The 20,173-nt window shown below is 37.0% G+C and overlaps 2 protein-coding genes across 3 annotated transcripts; both read right to left on the bottom strand.

Annotated features, from left to right (window-relative positions):
* Positions 1–2,588: 2,588 nt before the first annotated feature.
* LOC103983555 (transcription factor JUNGBRUNNEN 1) lies at positions 2,589–3,908 on the bottom strand. 2 transcript variants are annotated; one of them, XM_009400786.3, is made up of 3 exons: positions 3,701–3,908; positions 3,306–3,610; positions 2,589–3,228 (listed from the first exon to the last, which is right to left on the bottom strand). In XM_009400786.3, exons 1-3 carry the CDS (start codon positions 3,900–3,902, stop codon positions 2,803–2,805), a joined length of 933 nt encoding a protein of 310 aa, XP_009399061.2. In that variant the 5' UTR covers positions 3,903–3,908; the 3' UTR covers positions 2,589–2,802. The 2 variants fall into 2 exon arrangements, with proteins under 2 accessions (XP_009399061.2, XP_009399062.2); XM_009400787.3 differs by having other exon boundaries at positions 3,306–3,604.
* Positions 3,909–10,029: 6,121 nt separating this feature from the next.
* Positions 10,030–20,025, bottom strand: LOC135672908 (uncharacterized). The gene is made up of 10 exons (XM_065181391.1): positions 19,902–20,025; positions 19,672–19,776; positions 17,840–17,901; positions 17,665–17,748; positions 17,536–17,567; positions 17,316–17,397; positions 16,731–16,959; positions 13,749–13,976; positions 11,750–12,042; positions 10,030–10,639 (listed from the first exon to the last, which is right to left on the bottom strand). Exons 1-10 carry the CDS (start codon positions 19,923–19,925, stop codon positions 10,282–10,284), a joined length of 1,497 nt encoding a protein of 498 aa, XP_065037463.1. The 5' UTR covers positions 19,926–20,025; the 3' UTR covers positions 10,030–10,281.
* Between the last annotated feature and the right edge of the window lie 148 nt (positions 20,026–20,173).

Below are 20,173 nucleotides of genomic sequence, written 5' to 3'. Positions count from 1 at the left end.
CGACCTCTACATAAACTGTGATAATTTGTTGACTGCAAAAGAGATGTCTAGATAAGTGAGAGCTAAGTACTGTAAAGAGCCAATGACTTGTCAATATTGAGTGGGTTTCATAGTAGGACTTCCATCAGATAATTTGAGAGAGCCACTAGTAGAGAGAGAAATTATAACCGTATTTATGTCCTGCATATTTGTTTTTGATAATAAATCTTGAATGTGCTTTCTCTATGAGAGAAAGAGATCGAAAGATGTAAATGTAGCTTCTAAGCCTAGAAAGTAGTTCAAGGGTCTTAGATCTTTAAGCGAGAATCGATCTACCAATTGTTTAATGAACGCTTGGATTTTCATGAGATTATTATCTGTGACAATGATGTCATTCACATATACCAAAATATATATTATGTCATCATGGTATTATCGTAGAAATAACAAGGTATTTGATTTGGAGTTGAGAAAGCCAACTGAAGTCAGAAAAGAGCCAAGTTCTGTTTACCAAGCTCTTGGAGGTTATTACATAAAAACATATTCAGTTAAAGTCTCTTATAAAAAAGTATTATTAATATCCAACTGTCGTAATTGCCAGCCCTTAGTAGTGGCCAAACTCAGGATAAGTCGGATTGTAGTGGGCTTAACAACGAGACTTTATTATATCGAGCGTGCCTTATATCGAGCAATAGAGTCATCTAGGTTCCTTTTAATTCGAAAGATTTACTTACACCTGATGATGTTTTGTGTATGATGAGAGGGTATACTAGATCCCATGTTGAGTTATGGAGGAGGGCACTATATTCATCACACATGGCGATACGCCAATGTAGAGATTTTTGGGCTTGAGTGAAGGTGGTGGGTTCAACGGTGGTGGATGAGGAATCCATGATAGCATGTAGGTTAAGGATTTGATGTGATTTGAAAATACCATTCTTAAAGCGTGTGGTCATAGGATGGTTGGAGACTACGGGATCATGAGGTTATGTTATTGGAATAAGCGGTTGAAAGTCATTGACACAGGCCGGGTCAGTGGAGGTACGTCAGTGTCACTTGGCCGAGAAGGAGATAAAGATAATGGTTATGTTTCTGAACTTATTACCCCATCATGTTGAGAAGAAAGGAGTGGAGTAGGAATGGAGGAAATGAGCAATTGTTGAACTAGAGGAGTGGTATAATCTGGATCATGAGGGGAGGAACTGGACGATTTCATGGGAGGCTCGTCCGGTTGGATCGGAGGTATACTCCAGTAAGGAATGGTCTGCATAGTAGGATAGGTATGGTTTTGGAAAGGAAATATAGACTCAACAAAAATAACGTGACGTGATATAAAGATTTTGTGAGTGTGAAGATTATAGCAGCGGAAAGTATTAAGTTCAAGAGAGTAACCTATAAAGATACAAGGATTATATCGTGATGTTAACTTATGAGAGGCAGAGGGACGTAACCATGGATAACATAGACAACCAAATACTCTGAGTTTACGAAGGTTTGAGGGTTTGTGAAATAGTGTGACGAAGGGAGACTGGTATTGTATGACTGGCGTATGCATTTTATTAATAAGGTAGACGACGGTTTGAAAACTGCTATCCAAAAGTTTGAAGGCATGGAGGCCTAATGTAGAAGTGTGAGCCCAGTTTCTACTATATGCTGATGTTTGCGTTTGGCAGAGCCAACTAGCTAAGGAGTATGCAGGGGAGACTTGAGGTGTTGGATACCACAAGCTGAGAGATAGAATGCCAAGGCTTGATATTTACCGCCACCATTAGAGTAAACCATTTTGATTGTAGATCGAAAGTGGTTTTCAACCAACTTTCGAAAGGTGGGAAAGATGGTGGAAACATCAGATTTATAATGAAGAGGATATAACCATGTGTATTTAGTGAAGTGATATATAAAAATGACATAAAATCTAAATTTATCAAAAGACAAGATTGGAGCAGGGCCTTAAAACATCAGTATAAATAATTTCAAATGATTTAGAGGAGGAAATGGAAGATGAGCCAAAGGGCTGTCGATGTCTTTTATTACTAAGACATGCATTAAAATGCGTTATAGAACTATATGATTTAAAAATAGGAAGAGAGTAACGGAAAAGTAATTTATGCTGAATAAGGGATGAGGGATGATCAAGACGACGATGCCACACATCAATTGGAGCCACAACAAAAGAATGAACAGTGGGCCGGGTTATTTGTGGAGCTGACGGTCATTCACCAAGGAGCCCCCATGCTCAAGTCCTTAACAAGAAAAGGAATCAGGAAATAATTCAATTGAAGTATTATTATGTTTACAAAATTGAGAAATAGAAATAAGGTTGAGGGGCACATAAAACATCATCGAGTGTAAATATGGTATAATCAAAAGTAAACATTGTGGAACCTATAAAAGAGAATAAAAGATAGGAATTACCGAAGAAGCTATTATCACATTGATATATTCTCTCCTATTTATATAAGTTAGGAGGGAGGATTTCTTCTTCCTAGAGTTAGGAAAATCTTATCTTCTATCAAGATTGAGTTTGGATCTGACGTGTGTTATAAATATATCACATTCATTCCATTCCATTCGATATCCAACTCTCAATCCGTAAGCATAAGATCAAGTAATCGGTAACTTCTCTTCATTTATCTCTTTCATTCAAGTATTAGATAGATAAATGCGTTTTGGACGTTTACAACATACTTCAAACAGGTGACCTCTTAATTGTACCTCACCCGACAGACGTCGAAGGAAGTGCTAATTAGCATTAAGCAGTACTAGTGCATGCATACCACTGACAAGCTTACTGCAATTAAAACTCGTCTTCCGTGTTCTTCTTCAAGTGTATCCACAGTCATAGGGGAGGAGGGTTTGATCTCTCATGAACTCCACAATCCTTCCGAGCTCGTCCCAGTCACCATCCGATCTGAAGCACTCGTCCATGGTTGGACTTTGACCCGCGTTGGTGTACAGCAAGGGAGGTTGGTGAATCGGGTTCCACTGGCCGCCGTACACCTGGTTGTTCTCCTGATAGTAGTGAGTGGCCAGCTCCATCTCTCCCTGCTCGCCGTTGGAGTGGCCCGAGGAGGCGCAGCACCGGTAGTCGTTGCCGTTGTCGCACTCGAAGCTGCTGGTTACGCAGCTGGAGTCAGCTGGGATTTGCTTGCGGGTTGACGATGACGTTGATGCTTCTCTCCAACTGTTCGTTTGCTTTCGGTAAGAGATAGGACTCCTCTTGAAGATTCTGCAGATGGTCCAAATCTCCTGCAAAGCAAAGCAAAGCAAAGCATTCAGGTCTAGCATCCGAGTTGCCTGTTCAGGTCTAGCATCCGAGAACTCACAGCTTCATGCGCGCTAGGAGTGGTGGTGAGCTTGCCGCTACCACCGGCGGGAAGGCGGAACTCATGCATCATCCAGTCGGTCTTGGTTCCTTTTCCGGCGCTTCCTCGGTAGTAAACCAGCGACTTCTTAAGGCCGATGCAGGCGGCGGCGTGGCCAGCTGCGGGGTGTATCGGCCTGTCGATGCCGGTCGCCTTCCAAAAACCAGACCCGGTCACCCTATTCGGCCTGATGCTGTTCCTGTACTTCCTCCCCCGGAGGCAAAAGAAGTACCACTCCTTCTCTCCGGCGGTGATGACTTCTGCAACTCCACCATCAAAGAAGAAGAACGCCGGTAAGATCTCTCTGTGAGAGACTCAAGAACACACACACACAGAGATCACGCAACTCAACTTACTTGGTAAATCCCATGGGTCGTACTTGTATATATCGACCTCCTTAATGATTTCGACGCTGAGCGGCTTCTTCTCCACCTTGCGTCGGAGGTAAAACCCGACGAGCTCTTCGTCGGTGGGATGGAACCGGAATCCGGGGAGCACCACATCCTCTTCTTTTTCTTCCCCTACTGCCACTGCCTCCTGCTCTCCCTTCTTCTCCATGCCTTGTGGGTCAAGTCATCAACTTGGAACGCTGGCCCTCCTTATATATGTTTCTCCGCGATGACTCGTTCCAACCGCGCATGCATACCATCGACAACGCAGCCGCTGTAGTGTTGTGAGAGAGGCTGGGAATCGTCACTGTCGCCGGTTAAATCGGTTGACGTATGCACGTTAGAAATATCGTGACGACTCTGCCGAATAGTCATGTTCAGACGAGCACGATCTTTGACTTGGGATCAGCGCATGTCAGCCGTCTGATACCACATGGAATTAGTGATGTTTAGCATTGAGTCTCGCACTATAATAAACCATTTTGTCTATGCAGAATAATATATTACAATGGAGATCTTAATTAAATAGAGAATTATAAGATCTAATTTATAATATTTGTAATATTTAAGTATATGCATTCATAATAAGCAAATATTATATACTTACTTAAGGTCGAGCCGATAAATTTAATACTTAAAATATCTAATAAATTTATAAAGATCGATCATTTGAAATCTCATCTAATAAATAAATATATGGTAAGGATATATATATATATATATCTAATATTCTAAAATTATATATATAATATTAGATATTATAAGCACGCGAAAGGATTTTTGTGATATTATAAATTTATTTTCTTGTGTTCCACAAAATTTTCTCTCCACGTGGCTTGGAAAGGTAGTAGGAGAGAGAAATCACTGGTGCATAACCTGATCGAGTTCTACTCTTTCCCATTGGACAAACTAAAGTAGATTCCCTGTATGAATCGCAGGATCACAATTATTTTTTTATGAGCTCTGAGATCGATCTCAAAGACACAAAAACCAGCTTTTTTTTTTTTCTCTCCATCGTCTTCGTGTCATTTTCTTATGCTGTCAGGACTTGGTCAATTATGATAACTCAAAATGGTGGCATCAAAGGTTGCCAATCACATCAATTATCACATTGGTGTGGAGGAGCACTCATTGAGATTGACTGCTTGTATATGTTTTGTATTCATGCAGCACTTGATGTATGTTAATCACTCATCGACATTGATCGCAGCTATATGTTATGTGATCATGGAGCACATGATGTACATTAATCACTCACATCAAGTATCATATTGCTTTTGACTAGTGGTATGGAGAGCTCATTCTGACTGACTGCATCTACCCATGTATTTTTGTAGTCATGAGCTGATGTCAAGAGAGTTGGAGGCATACGACCAATGGAACACAAAAATCAACCATAATATAATATCTTATCACAGAGGAGAGGGATGAAGCTTTGTGCCAGTCAAATCACAGCCATATCTTCAGAGTTGTGGTCGTAATTTCCATATCATAACATCATTCTACTTTTCCAACCAAGAAGTACAATTCTAAAAGCTTGCTGCAAGACCTGAAAAGTCTGAGGTGCGATAAGGACACCCTTACAAACTAATGACAAAAATGAGGTGTCAGTGTGTGCTGCAGAAAAAAATTCTCTTCATATTTCTATATGATGTCTGAACATGTCTCATCTTGTTCAGACTCGGAAGAATTGCTGAGAAATCAAGATATTTTCTTCGTGACAATTAGTGGGTTTTTCTTTTATTGAATATCCACATGTTGCCTCCACAAACACATAAACCTATAAGCATATTGAAATGAGGAGATAGAAATCAACTTGAAGTTAACTTTCACATCAAATGTGAGTCAATATGGTACATGTAGATTAATTTTCACATAGCTCCAAGCAGATTTGTATTCTCTTTGCCTATGCGGGGCTGCTAATATGCTAAACTTCACATCTGTTTTTGATCTATGATTGTTTTGTATACTGCTTCAGTAATGGATGACAACACTGTTGTTTATGTTGCTAAGAAACAAGAGAAGATTTCTTGGAATTCACATCAGAGGAAAACGAAGTCCTAACAGTTATCAGCAGAAGTCAGACAAAGCCTTTTCATCTACTATTTCAGAAGATCAAATTCCTAAAGTACTTCAAGTCTAATGAAAATTAGCCATCTTATACAATCATATATATATATATATATATATATATATATATATATATATATATATATATATATATATATATATATATATAGAGAGAGAGAGAGAGAGAGAGAGAGAGAGAGAGAGAGAGAGAGAGGTTAATGTGCAGAATCATACAATGACAAGCAAGAAACTAATGTTCCATGAACGTAACATGGGTTTGACGATAGACTGGGTGTCAACAGTGTCGGCTGTTCCAAGAGCTGCCAAATCTTCTCGTCCTGAAATGGTGGATCTTAACATTTCCTATGGTTTGCAAGCTTCCTAGCAGTTTCACAAAAGGAAATAAGTTGCAGCAGTCGACTTTCACCTACTAATACCGAAGCTGTTCGTAGTCATGGCCACATCTTATGGTGCGAGATAGAGACTGTTGTGCCTAGCAACTTTGACCGACGGCAGCTTCCATCTTTGTTATGGACTTTTAAGTGCTAGTACATCTTTGTTGTGCTTGATCTGAAAGAACTATTGTTTGAACAGGCAGTCATTTCTTGAGCAAAGAAGCCAATGCATATGTGCCGTGATCTTGTGACCCAGTTATCTCGAGCCTTTAAACCGAGATCGTCCAAGGGGGTCGATGGTACCCAAGTGATATGCATCGCTAAGAGTTAGTAATAGGCCTTAACCTCGTGCAATTAATCCACAAATGAAACGTACAAGGGACTAGCCTTTATTGGAAAGATTAGAATAGTCAAATGACAATGGGAGACAGGGAGAGTCAAAGAGAAATTGATGGAAGATTTGATACTTCAAAGGGCACAGCCTCCGGCAACAGTTGTTTCCTTCCCTGAAATCTGTGACCAGTTCAATGGTCTTCTTGTGGAAAGGCAGCCAGTACCATTAAAATAAATTCCTCATTAATATCACACGAAAATAAGGACCATCTTAGTCCAAGGAAAATAATAAAAAAAAGGAGTAAAACATAGACTGTTGAAATCCAAGGTTTAGCAGCTGAGAGGACCGTCGCAGCCCTCGGCCGACACCGCTGTCGATGACTTTAGGATGCACGGCCCATAGTTGTAAGAGAGTAACATCGTACTGTTTATTAGATTATGACACTGTAACCAGATCTATCTTGTATTTAAATTTATTTGTTAGTATCATTCGAAAAAATATTATTTGGTTTTGATTTATGATGTTTGAACGATTTGGTTTTGATTTATGATGTTTGAACGATTCGTTGCTTGTGAGCAACACGAGGTTCCTTGTGTTTGATTGATGGACCACTATCGACAGCTTACTATCGATAGGAGTATTATGGAGGGCGATGGCCTCTGGTGGTTGTCAGCCTAATCGTGGACAGTGACTACGTACACAACAAAAGTGTTGTAGCGTGCGATAGCCGACAATAATCACATGCACGACTACCTATGTGTAGTAGCTTTGCTTTAGTGACCTACCTTGGTTGCAGGCGACTACAACAGTGTTGTTATGTGTGATGACTGCAATAGTATCATTGCCTGTAGTGGATACAGTAGTGCCGCTTCCTACGGTGGCTACAACAATGCCACCACAACATTTATTGGCCACGAATGGCATTAACTAGATATCAAAGGCTAACGATTGCCAATGCTACGTGTGTGCACAGTCGTGCATGGGTACGATGGCACAGGGTGACAACAATGAGGTTATCAATTAATCACCTAAGAATAGTCATGCCACCACGGGTGACACATAGGCAATGGGTGATCAGTGCACCATCGATGAGACCCACATGCCTATGTGAGGTGGAACGCAATGGCAACGATTGTGAAAGAGAATTAGAGTTTTTTTAAAAGAACATATCTACTCTAAAAAATCAAAAGAATTTCAATCTATGTCCTTCAAATTATTTTTCATTTATACCCTTTTGATTAAAAGTTTTCATTATATATCCTAAGAAAAATTATACTTTTATCCTTCAAAAATTAAAATTTTTTAACGTATAAGGGTTTCATATAGAATTAAAAAATAAATTATAATTTTCTTTTATAGTTTTTTCATATGACATATTGATAAAATTTTATATATGATAATTAAAACTCAAATTATTTTGTTATTATTGAACTATTTCAACATACAATAAATTGAAAATTTTTTATAAATATTATTTTAAATTCATATCCCTAAGTTTTATCTAACTAACAACTATCAAAGTGACCTAAGATAATAAACTTATGGGATGCTAATTATAATAAATTATTTATCATTTATAAAATATTTTAAATTATTGTATTAGTCTTGTTGCCACCAAGGTAGCTTAGACCAATAATTTATAAAATTATATTAAAAAATAATCCTAAATGATATAAAAAATAATATTCACACATGTAATTAGGAGATTTAGATAATCCTAAAAGAGAATCTACTTCGAATAATTATGTGTTAGAGTCGGATGATATTGTTTTGGATATTGAAGATTATACATCTAAAGGTAATAATACTATTCTATAAGGATGATATCAAATATTCATAAATATTTTTTTGTGAAAACTAGATAAGACAATATTTCATCGTAAGGTGAAATAGAGATATTAATCCCAAAAGAGAATTACTTCAAATAATTATGTAATATAGTAGGATAATATTGTTTTGGACATCCTTGCAGTTTAGAGTTATATACCTAAATGTAACAATACTATTCCATAAGAATGGTATCAGTCATTTATAAATAATTTTTATAAATGTTAGATATGATAATTTTTCATCCGGTGAAACAAAGATGATATCAATAGTTCAATATTTATTAAAGAAAAATCAAAATTTTGATATTATATTATTTTATTATAATAACACTTTATTTTATTTTTATAAATGTCTCTATATTTTTTTAATTAAATTATTATTCAAATAACTATTAAAAGTTATGTGAAACAAATAATTAAGATAAATAATTGAGAAAGGTTTAAAAGACTCAGTTTTATGATAAATAATAATAATATTTAGACTTCATTATAATCTACAACTACCAATTGGAATATTTAAAAATCAAATTAAATTTGCTGATATTAGGAAATCATGGGTGGCATCATATGCGTAGCGGAAGAATAAAAAACAAAAATCACAAATTTCCTATAGAAAAAGGTTCTCGTCGTCATGCCAAGATTGGTTTGCGAAAAACCCGCAAAATCAAAAACTATACATATATGAAAGATGTGTTACCTAGGGAGATCATATATCCTTGCAAATTTTTAGATCTAGGGGAGAGGATGAAGAAGGTCATATGTCCTCATCTCTAGCGATGATCCACACGACAAATGCGACGAAGACGCTCCTCAAATCACTACATGATCTTTCTCTCCATGTGCACCATGTGATCAAGAAGAGATCGACCCTTCTTGATGTCCACACTGTCACGGACTTAACTGGAATTACTTAAGCCATGAGACACTATTAGGGTAAAGTCATGAACTTAGCTTGAGTTGCCTAAGTTGTGAAGCGCCCTTGTACCAACTTCTCGGACTTAGCTGAGATGAGCTAAGTTATGACGCGCCTTTATGAGATGCGTCCTCAAAGGGTCAGCCGATTTACAACCTCACTCAAGTCTCGAAGGACCTATAAAAGAGAAAGTTGATTAATTCAAAAATGAGCGGCGGACAAATCCTGATATCTCACGAAAAGAAAAACTTTATGTTTTATATTTATATTAAAAATAATATTAAATAATATAATATTATATTATCAATTATAAAAGTTAATTTTTATCTTAAGATTTGATATAATCAGACTCAATTATCAAATCGCTAAATATACCATATCATTAGCTTCAGTATAATATTTTTAAAAAATAAAAACATATTAACACATTTATCCATACCCAAAATCAACCTTAAAAAACACATCAACAGCCATATATATGTTTTCGAGTTGGAAAAATGTCTTATCAAACCACTTAAACGAATTAAATAGAATGATGGAATGCATTTCAGAACTTTCCAAAAGGTATGAATATGATCATCAGCAGTAATCACTCGGTTGCAGCTCCATACAAGCAATGTCTGGTAGACTGTACTTGCTCAATAACAGATAACATATACACATTTACATGAACATTAATTCCTCCATGATGCATAATTCAATCAATCATATTTCAGGCATGAATGATATTACCAACCAGGATCTGATGGTTGATATGATCAAGCCACATCTTGAATAGATGAAAAACCATTATTGACATTTGTATGTTTATCACCATTACAATGGTACACCCTCTTTCTGACACTATTTTTTAGATGTCCTGGTACTCTGTCCCTTGAATCTCTCAACGCATAACTCAAGTTCCAAACATATGCCTAGGCATGTCACACCATAAATACTTTATTTGATGGTATAAACTGATTTGTCGCTCACAACCACCACAAAATTATTAAAAGAAGTACTCAGTATCAAGGTTGGTGAGTGTTCACTGCCAGCTGATGCGCATCAACCGTTGGATCAACAACACTAATGTCCAAGCTGCTTCCTTCTGCTTGAGGAGAGATTTCACGGACATCAGCTATCCTTGGGTCAGTAGGTCGGAAACCACTCCATTCAGCATCCCCGATTGAATGGATTTCAACTCCATCTTCTGCTAGCTGGACCACACTGTCTGCAGAAACTGGGACTACCCTTGAATCACTTAAGCAGGCTTTATCCACATCATCCTCCGATGAGTCGACATGCTTTGTCAATGGAAGAGTGTCATCAGCACCAGAGCATGACTCAGACCTTTCTTCACAGACCTGCTTTGTGTTGCTTTGCGATCTGTTAAGAATAGATGTTATATGTATTAGTTACTAATAATAATATTATATATATATATATATATATATATAATAACAACAATAATAAAATTGTAAGTTACAAATATTTGAGATCCGCTACATGGATATTGCTGCTTTATGTTCAATTATATATATACATATATATATATATATATATATATATATATATATATATATATACAAGAACTGTAAATGAACTACATAACAGCATCAGGTAAAGAGCACACTCAATCACAAAGTAATCATAAGGTAAATAAAGCCTGGCTGTTGTACGATCAAGCATATCAAAAAACTAAAAAGGTGAAGCTATATTCCAGTTAAATCACATGAAAAATTCAATTACCAAGTCAAACCATAAATTGGAAACTAAAAAAACAGAAAATGGAAGTATATTAATTACCTTGTTGTTTCATGAATGATAGGTTCATAGTTTAATGAATGCCTGGTTGAAGTCAGAACAAGGAAATGATGATTGCAAGAACAAATGTACAAAGTGATACCAAAAGGAAAAAGTGTAGGTATGAGAGACTAAGACGTCTGGTGGCTTATTAAGGCTTTAACAGTTCAGATATATGAAATAGGTATTAAGGCTTTATTTTAAGGGACACCAAACAAGAGGGTAAAGCTCTTGTATCATCTAGAGGGAAAATGATAAAAATATTTTTTTCCTGAAATAATGGCTAGGAAATACCCCAGGAAGAGAACCTGGCCCAAAGCCTAGGCAACACCTTCACAGTCATCTAAACATAACCCCTTCCAGATGAACACCGAGTAAATCAAATTAATAAAAGATGTAAAGAAGCTTGCAATAACATAAGAAAAACCCCCTAAAGAAAAAGTCTCCAAAGAAACATTAAATAATGGTTGCTCCAATTTCCACTGTACATGAAGGAAGAAATATTTAAAATTCAATCCAAATATCAAAACTTAAGCAACTTGCCAAATGATTGGATTTCTACACATTTGCCACCTCATTCTACCCAGGAAAAAGTTTGAGATGGAGACCACATTTGCTGGAGTATAAACATTAGATAAAAATTGCAGACTGATGTATAAGAAATACTGTGGAAAGATGTGTCATGAAGCAAACCTCTCAACTTGTGATTGCAAAATATTGACAAGTGCCAAGAGATCCTCTTTTTCTTTTGCAGCAGCCAATGCTTTTTCTGAAGCATCTTTTATTCTTGCCTCAGCATCTGCCTCTAAAATCCTGGCCCTTTCTTCGGCTCTGACAACAGCTGCTTCTAGTACCACAGCTTGTTCTCTTGCTTTTGCAAGCTCTGAACGCCATAAATGTGCCTCCTGAAGAGCAGAGTCTCTCTGCTTGAGCAAAAGCTCTTTCTCTTTGCTTAGAGCCACTACTTTTTCTTCATATTCACTTATCTGAAAAATTGATAGCATCATGTTGTCAGAAGAAAATTTTCTTTAGGTAAGCGCCTCACTAGATTGCACATACAAACCTGGACAAATGCTAACAGATGCATAAGAATGATAAAAGTGGAATTCAAGAAGCTAAAAGAAAAGGTCCATCAGTGTTAAAACTGCTCCATTTTTCCTAACACCACAACCGAGGTGTTCCTTCCTACTTTTTCCTAATCAAAACTTACTTTCAAACTGATGCCACAAAGAACGACTAGCATGACAGTACGAATTCTTTAGTGTCTCTTCTCTGTATCGAATGGAGAGGGGAGAAGCTACCGTGTACCTATGTAAGAATAAGAACTAGAAAAGGAAGTTTTGTTGTCTTACTGTTGTATTCCTGATGCAGGTTTAGTAACTAACATAAATGAAGCTGTTTATGATGAACAAGGATTTAATCAAAGCATATCCTGCTTATGCCAGTTGCCTGTTGGCATGCTGTGGGAACCCATGGCCAGTCAAGCTAGTTCATGTCACTTGTGCAACTTTAGTGATAAGTATAAAACAACTCTCTTGTTTTATGCCCATAAAGAAAATCAACCGACTAAGGCCAGTGGAACTTTTTGACTTCACAGAACAAGAATAAGAAGATACAGATCTTTATATCAGCAAATAAATTGACATGTGAGCTAAACTCCTGAAGCTACCAGCAAAGTATGAATATACAGCAATGTACAGGATGAACTACATAAACAGGTGTGAATATCCTCATGGTTTCCAAATGATGCAATTGGTGGTTGCAAGTGTATAAAAGCCTAATTCCTCCATGACATATGCAAATCTTTAAGGCCAGCTGTGTTCAAGAATAAATATCAAGAAAAGTTGTTCCATAATAAGTTTCAAGTTATTACTAATAACTGTTTTTTCAATTGAGAATGTCAAAACAAAAAAAAATTGCATCTAAGAGATACTTAACATTACAAATGAACGAATTAGCTAAATCTACCAGTTTGTTAGATGAGGATATTCTGTTGGTTACAATATTTGATCTAATAAGTACATTCCCTTGACTAGTAGTAAAAGTCCATAAAGTTAGTTTGTCTTGAATTTAGTATGATAATGGTCCCTATTCCCTGACCTCATTATCCAACCAAAAGCTACCTGTGTTATTTTTACGCCGTTTGTGCGTTTCTATTTTTTCTTTGTGTTTCTTTAGGTGCAAGGCATAACTCGTACAATAATGCTTGTGTCAGTAATCGACAATAGTTGTTAGATACTGAAGAATTGCAAGCATAAAAATATTGCCTGCCAATTCAGTAACTATCTAGTAAGGTGCATAATGAAACAAGCATGACTAGATTGTTCTCTTATAGAGTTATGATTTTAATGATAATTTACGGAATATCTACCAAATAGGAGGAATCTGTAAGCAAGCATGCAAATGTTAAAAAATTGATTTGTTAATAGAATGTAAACTTGACTCTTTTAGGACACACAATACATGGACCAACATAGCCAATCGATGCAAGGAAAAAGAAGTTCATTAACGACAAGATGAAGATATCAGAACATCTTCATTAGTTATATTAATTTCACTGATGTAGAGATACAGAGGTTCATCTCATCCACTTGATGAACAGGAAGTTTTCAAAAGCCAGCATGCATCATGGTTCCAGTTTACTAAACTATATAGGCAAAAAAAAAAGGGAAAAAAGAAAAGTAATATTCACCTTAAGCTGGGATATCCCAAGTTTTTTCTCCGCATCCCTGGTTAGGCGCTCTATTTCCATGCATGCAAGTCTTCTCTCCTCATCCATTGCATGAGCAGCAGAGGCAGCAGCTTCTGCAGCTTCAGCAGTCTCTGTTAGCTTATCTGCTATCTCTTTTATGGTGGAATCTCGTGCACGAATATCCTTAGCTAGGTGCTGTAGTTCCTCATCTTTCACTCTTAAAGTTTCCTGTGGGAGCCAGGTAGAATATACAAAAAATAGTTAACTACAACAGTTTTAAAATGAAAGAGGATGTTGGAATTTGTTATTTCACAAAATAAATCACAAGATCTCTTTATTTACTCAAGAACTGTTGAACTTTGAAAATATAAATGAACCTTAAAATTGCAAGAACAAGCAACAATGGGATGAAGTACTTATTAATTAAAGAGCAGAAGCCAGATCCTAATGGGGTCAAATCTTTTAAAAAAGAAGCTAGAGCAGGAGAATACATAACAAACTAGTGTTCCTCAGCATCAAGGGCAACTGCAAGTTGAAAGATAGCAATTGTTTCTTTGAGGAAGAATATCTTCTGATGGAAAGACTCAACCCTAGATGGCTTGCCAATATCCTTCTAACCATGGTTCGCCTTACCGGTCTGTATCGGTGTACCGACCAACTATTAGTACAGTACGTACTGAGTTGTACCGAGCATACTGACACATGATACATAGAGACATACTGATGTACTGCCCGTACCAGTCTCCTATCAGACCGGCACAGACAGCCCATACCGAGCAGTCCACTGTGGTATGATGAACCTCGCTGCCAACCACCTTCTTAGTTATCGCATTTTGGGGATAATATGAAAGTGCAAAACAAAACTAGTAATCACTTGTCACAGACAGGAAAGCTACTGAGAGAACCTGTGAACTCCTTTCCAATTAGCCTTGTGAAAGGTTACCACCTTGAGCAATTAGCCTTGTTTATTGAGAATTGATCCAGCCAACATGATTTTGACCACCTTAATTTTCTATCAATTTCTATAGTTCTGGCTAACTGCCCCAATCATTTTCAACTCTACAAAGTTACCTTTTGTGCATGGAGCTCCTTAAATACCCAATGCTCCCAATCTGTGAAAAATTTTAGTCTTATTGCTCAATTCAAATTTCTTTAACATACAAATGATCCTACACTAGAAACACCTTACAAATTTAGTTCATAATGTAATCAAAACTTCATTTTCTTAATTTTTGCCTGACATTTAAAACAAGAATTGTTGTAAATGGTCAGAGTGAGTATGCCTATTAGTTTATCGTTTACTTACAAACTGGACCCTCAGTTTACCGTCCTACATCCATGAAAGTATACAAGCTCAGAAATATTTAACTGAATCTCATACCAATGATTTAAAAAGCGCTAGGCGCCAAAAGGCGCTAAGGTCCAAAAACGCTCGAGGCGTTAGGCGCTCACCCAAACGAAACGAGACGCTAAAATATAAAAATATATAATATAATTAATATAATTATTTAAATAAAAAATATGTTATTAAATTAAGAAAATCGGGTACAAAATCACAATGTCATATTAATAAAAAGTCTCAAAAATTAAAACAATAAAATTTTACATCAAATCTACTGAGTTGCTCTATACACTTGCCATTTATTCTGAAACTTAACAATAATTTTAAATAAACAAAAATTAATAGTATTTAAATCAAAATAATATATTATTAATCTAATAAATAAAAATACTATTATTAGTATACAGTTAGCAGTATACTATTAATATATTGTTAACAGTATAGTGAAAAGAGTGTGAGAAGACCGAGGCTGCTGAGGTAACGACAGCGGTAGCTGGAGCGGGAGCGGCGAGCGACGGCTGCACCGGGAGTCGTGAGCGATAGCGGTAGTGGGAGCGGGAGCTGCGAGCGTTAGGGTTGAGGAAGTCGGGGAAATCGCGAGTGTTAGGGTTGGGGAAGTCAGGAAAATCGCGAGAGGGAGCCTATCGGTGATTTAGTTGGTTCGATTGAACCAACTAAAGCACCGGAGATCAAACCAAACATGAAACATCGGTTCGATCGCCTGGTTTAACTCGGGCGCTCGTCCGAAGCGCCACGCGTCTGGGCTCGGGCGAGCGCCTAGGCGGCGCCTTGTTGAAGCGAGGCGCTTGGACATGAAGCGAGGCGCTCGGGCCTCACCTCGCCTCGCTCGAGCGCCTAGGCGAGCGCCCGAGCGCCTATTGAAATCACTGTCTCATACTCTAACTGAACCCTCAATTTACCATCCTATTTCTATGAAGATATATGTCATAAGCTTGTATCTACCAACTAATACGTAGAATCAATCAATAATTCATATACAGGACCAATATTGGTTTTGGTAACTTATTGAACTAGTATAATAATAAAATACTGGTCAGCATGCTAACCTGTACTGTCTAGTACTATTGAATAAAATAATACAACAACAACAACAACAAAGCCATATATCTAAAATAATAAAAATAAAAATGCATATTTATCAATAGACATTTCAATACCAGTACTTATTTAAACCAATACATATCAGTTGGTACGTAATGGTTTGGACGGTGTTTAAATCCTTGCTCTTGACCTCCAAATCTTCTTACAAATATTAAGAGATAGCACTAAAAGAATAACATCAGCCATTTCATATTACAAGGATTTCTATTGTGGTCAGTAGCTATTCCAATGTCAATTCACCAACTTTCAGTTTGCTATTATAAACCTTAACCACCATGCAAACCATATGCCATCTAATTTTGGATTGACGGATATCAACTCATAAAATCATCACATGCACTATAGTATCAAAAGGTTCATATAAGCGAAGAGAAACCCTGTAAAAATTTAAACAAGAACATTAAAATGAGACATCACTAGCGATCAAACTGGTAACTACAAGGCATTTATATTCCATTATTGCAGATATAAAATGTCCCTATGACATCTGGTTTATATAACATCAAATCTGTAGGTACCTTCATAATTGTAAGATCATCAAGATGACCTTCATTTGGCTTATTAGCCACCAAGCCCAGAGCTGCTCTCATGGATATCTTCATTGCTGCTTCAATTTCTTTTGATGCTTCCATTGCAGTTGAGTTAGCAGCTGCAACCACAGTAGCAACTGTTCCTAATTTTGTAGGGCCATTACCGGTCAAGTTATTCACTGCCTCTCTATGAGCCCGTAGCACCAGCTGAGTGGCACTGGTCATTGGACAAAATCAACATATGACAAACCAGACATGATAAAACAGATATTGAAACAGACTGAATATCGAAAAGTTTGAAACTTGAATAAGCATAATATTGCCACTTCAGAACTCAGATAAGTCCACCTGAACTCAAATAAGCATACCAAATTTGAGAACTTCCTGGTGCTAATTTAAAGTTAAATGCTTTTAAAACAGGATTCAAGTTATGTGCAGTGGTTAATGGATATTAAATAATTCTACAGTCTGCATAACTGGCGACTATAATATAACAGCAGATATTAATATTTAGTCAGGTATTTGACACATTGATCTACAAGATAATGCAAAGTTTAAGCTCCACAAGCTTACTGCAAAGTGGATACCCAAGCTCTTGCAGCACCAGGTGTTTCAGCACAAAGGAAATACTCTTTCTTCTGAGGAGTTCCAATGTCTGAAAATTTAGTCAAGAAATTGAAACAGATTTATTACCTAATCCCAGCAATAATATGAAATTTTGATTGATGATAAGTCAATGAGCAATAAGAAGTATTTCATATGTTGTCAAATTAAGATCGAGGTAAATGGATACAGAAGCAGCAACCATCATACTTTTGCAGCCCACTGCAGAGAGGAAAAAAAGATTAGAGAATTTTTATGCTCAAACCTAAGAAGTGAATAAGGCAAAATTAAAATATGATTTTATATATGACAATCTTACTGGAAATTTACAGGGGAGATAGTGATTGTGCTGTTCAAATCAAAAATGATGGTTCCCTTCATAACTGCTTCATTTCTTCGAGTCCTATGCCAAGAGACGGTAATCTTTGACAATCCAAAAAACACAAAGTGGTTCTAAAGTAAAAATTATCCTCAAAAAAGCCATTTTATCATACTTGTATTCCATCTTTCCAGTTGTTGGATCTAAGATAACCCATCTCTCATTCCATTTCCTTAGCTGAGCGGTAGAAGAGAGAATTATTTCAACTTTAATCAAAAGACTCAATGCTCAAAAGAAATTATATACATATAGAACAGTCAATACAACTGTGACTCACAATGTCAATAGGTAATATGAAGCAGTCGATTGTGATACACAAATAAAACCAAATTATAGCATATTTTACTTCCTCACAGGTAATATGAAACAGTGGAATATGATACACAAATAAAACCAAAATATAGCACGTTTTACCTCATCACAGCTGAATTCTTTTACTAAAAACAACATTAAATTTGTAAGCACCATTCCTTTGGTCATGTACTGCATATTAATACATCTGAGACTCACAATGTCAATAGGTAACATGAAAAAAATGAAATGGAATACACACATAAATTAATATGTATGATATTTTACTTAGCTATATTTTTTTTACTAAAATCAACACTAAATGTCTATGTGAACATGCACCTCAGTGCAACACTAATGATGAACCTTGGCGACCTGAATGAGCACAGTTCAAGTCAGAGAAACAGCCATTTTATTTGAAGGGGTAAGGCTGGATATATTGGGTTCACCTTTTTCAAAATCAAATGTGTAAGCAGCATGCTTTTCCCACATATCTGGAAGACTTCATGAGTGTTTACCAACAGGAGTTCTTGAGAACCCATTAAATACATAGGTAATCAACTCCAAACTTCTATGATGCACATATTAATACATATATTTCAAACGATAAAACACAACTGTAATAAATTTCCTTTGCAGCATGGCAGACCAATATATTGAATTTTTTATCAAATCTAGAGTATCTTAAATTCTACATTCACCTGTTTGTTCCAGATTGAGTCGGTCATTCTTGACCAACTTCCAGAAACTACAGTTATACCTGAGTCCAAGCAGCAAATGTTGTATATTTGATATTTTTGTGATTCACAAAAGTAATGTGACTTCTCCATTGAACTTGAACGTTACTACGATACCAATCAAATCAACTCGGTCTGGATACCAACACAATCTGTGAACATATTTGCATTCTTGTTCTCTAGTGCAACAAGCTACAATGTGTAACTATGTAAATGGCATGCATACTCATGATACAGCAGAGAACTTTATCAGTAGCCACTTCAACTCTAGGATAATACATTTCTATAGCTTCCTACTTATATCCTGCGTCAATTGTATAATATTCCAAACAATGCTCTCTCAACATCATCACTTATGTATATTTCCAAAAGAGGTTAATATATCAAATACAGGAAGCTGGTGACATCATAACAACTGATAACAACAATAAAACAGATTGTGGAGAATCTGCATGTGATGGTCCTGGCAGATTTGCAAGGAACATAACTATAAAATCTTAAGTAAAATGGGAAGACCACTCAAAAATCCTTCAAGAACAACTGAGGAGGACGTAATATCAACAGAAAAGGCTTACGCAACGCATAGTGAGGTCCTAGAGCATGTATAAATGTGAACAAGTTACGGTCATAAGATGTCTTTAAGGCTTTCTACCATGTCCTTTCCTTGATCAGGTTTGTATATCTAGCATGCACTACCACAACTCGTGAATTAAGGAGGCAATGTCTCATTCTCCCAGATGAAGTATAAAATTCCAAAAACCCTAAATGTTCAAGAAAACAATACAGGATCCAAGATTCGACCTGATGAATATAAAAACAACATCAAAGTGTCGTAAATTTCCAACTTCGAACAAAACAGAGCAGAAAATGGCACTGAAACATGAATTTCAAGAACAACAAGAGATCCGAGGAGCCACACCGTCTCCGATCGTTTGAGAAGCGGGCCCTGCAGCAGGTACCTCCCCGATCCCGACGTAAGCTGGCGCTTGATCCTCTCCAAGCTGCTCTCAGTGCTTTCAACCCTCTGGAATGACCAAAAAATAAAGCCCCAAAAACATGTGGTGTTTTTTGCGCGTGAGATAGATCAAAAAGGAGCGAGCGACAACCCTAATCGGAGACCGAAAACACCAAGATCCAGAAATAACGTACCGCGGAGCTCCCGTTGGAGGCCATCCCAAGGGAGATTGCCGGACTGGATCTGCCGCGAGAGGACAACGAGGGTTTCGGGGGAAATTTTGAGGCGATTGCCAGAAGAGAGAGGGAGGGAGGGAGGGGGGGGGGGGGGTTTGTGGTCCAATCTGCAGGTCGCCTTCAAGACCAGCGGTTGGCGTTAATGATATATCCGATACGAATATATCGCCTGTTATTTTCGTGCAACCTTTTGTGGCAGTCGTTATATGGCTAAAACAAAAGAGTTACTA

The sequence above is a fragment of the Musa acuminata genome, chromosome BXJ1-5, assembly GCF_036884655.1.
Source record: "Musa acuminata AAA Group cultivar baxijiao chromosome BXJ1-5, Cavendish_Baxijiao_AAA, whole genome shotgun sequence".
NCBI lineage: Eukaryota > Viridiplantae > Streptophyta > Magnoliopsida > Zingiberales > Musaceae > Musa > Musa acuminata.
The sequence above is the reverse complement of the archived record's forward strand: the minus strand, read 5'-3'. Positions and strand labels throughout refer to the sequence as shown.

Bases quoted from the DNA above. Each gene is read 5' to 3' on its own strand.
- LOC103983555 (XM_009400786.3), bottom strand. From the start codon at position 3,902: ATGGAGAAGAAGGGAGAGCAGGAGGCAGTGGCAGTAGGGGAAGAAAAA. The intron at 3,611-3,700 runs GTAAGTTGAGTT...TTGATGGTGGAG, and splicing joins CGACCCATGGGATTTACCAA to TTGCAGAAGTCATCACCGCC. The intron at 3,229-3,305 runs GTGAGTTCTCGG...TTTGCTTTGCAG, and splicing joins CTCCTAGCGCGCATGAAGCT to GAGATTTGGACCATCTGCAG.
- LOC135672908 (XM_065181391.1), bottom strand. From the start codon at position 19,925: ATGGCCTCCAACGGGAGCTCCGCG. The intron at 17,749-17,839 runs GTATGATAAAAT...CTCTTGGCATAG, and splicing joins ACTGGAAAGATGGAATACAA to GACTCGAAGAAATGAAGCAG. The intron at 12,043-13,748 runs GTGAATATTACT...TCAATTTTTCAG, and splicing joins TTGGGATATCCCAGCTTAAG to ATAAGTGAATATGAAGAAAA.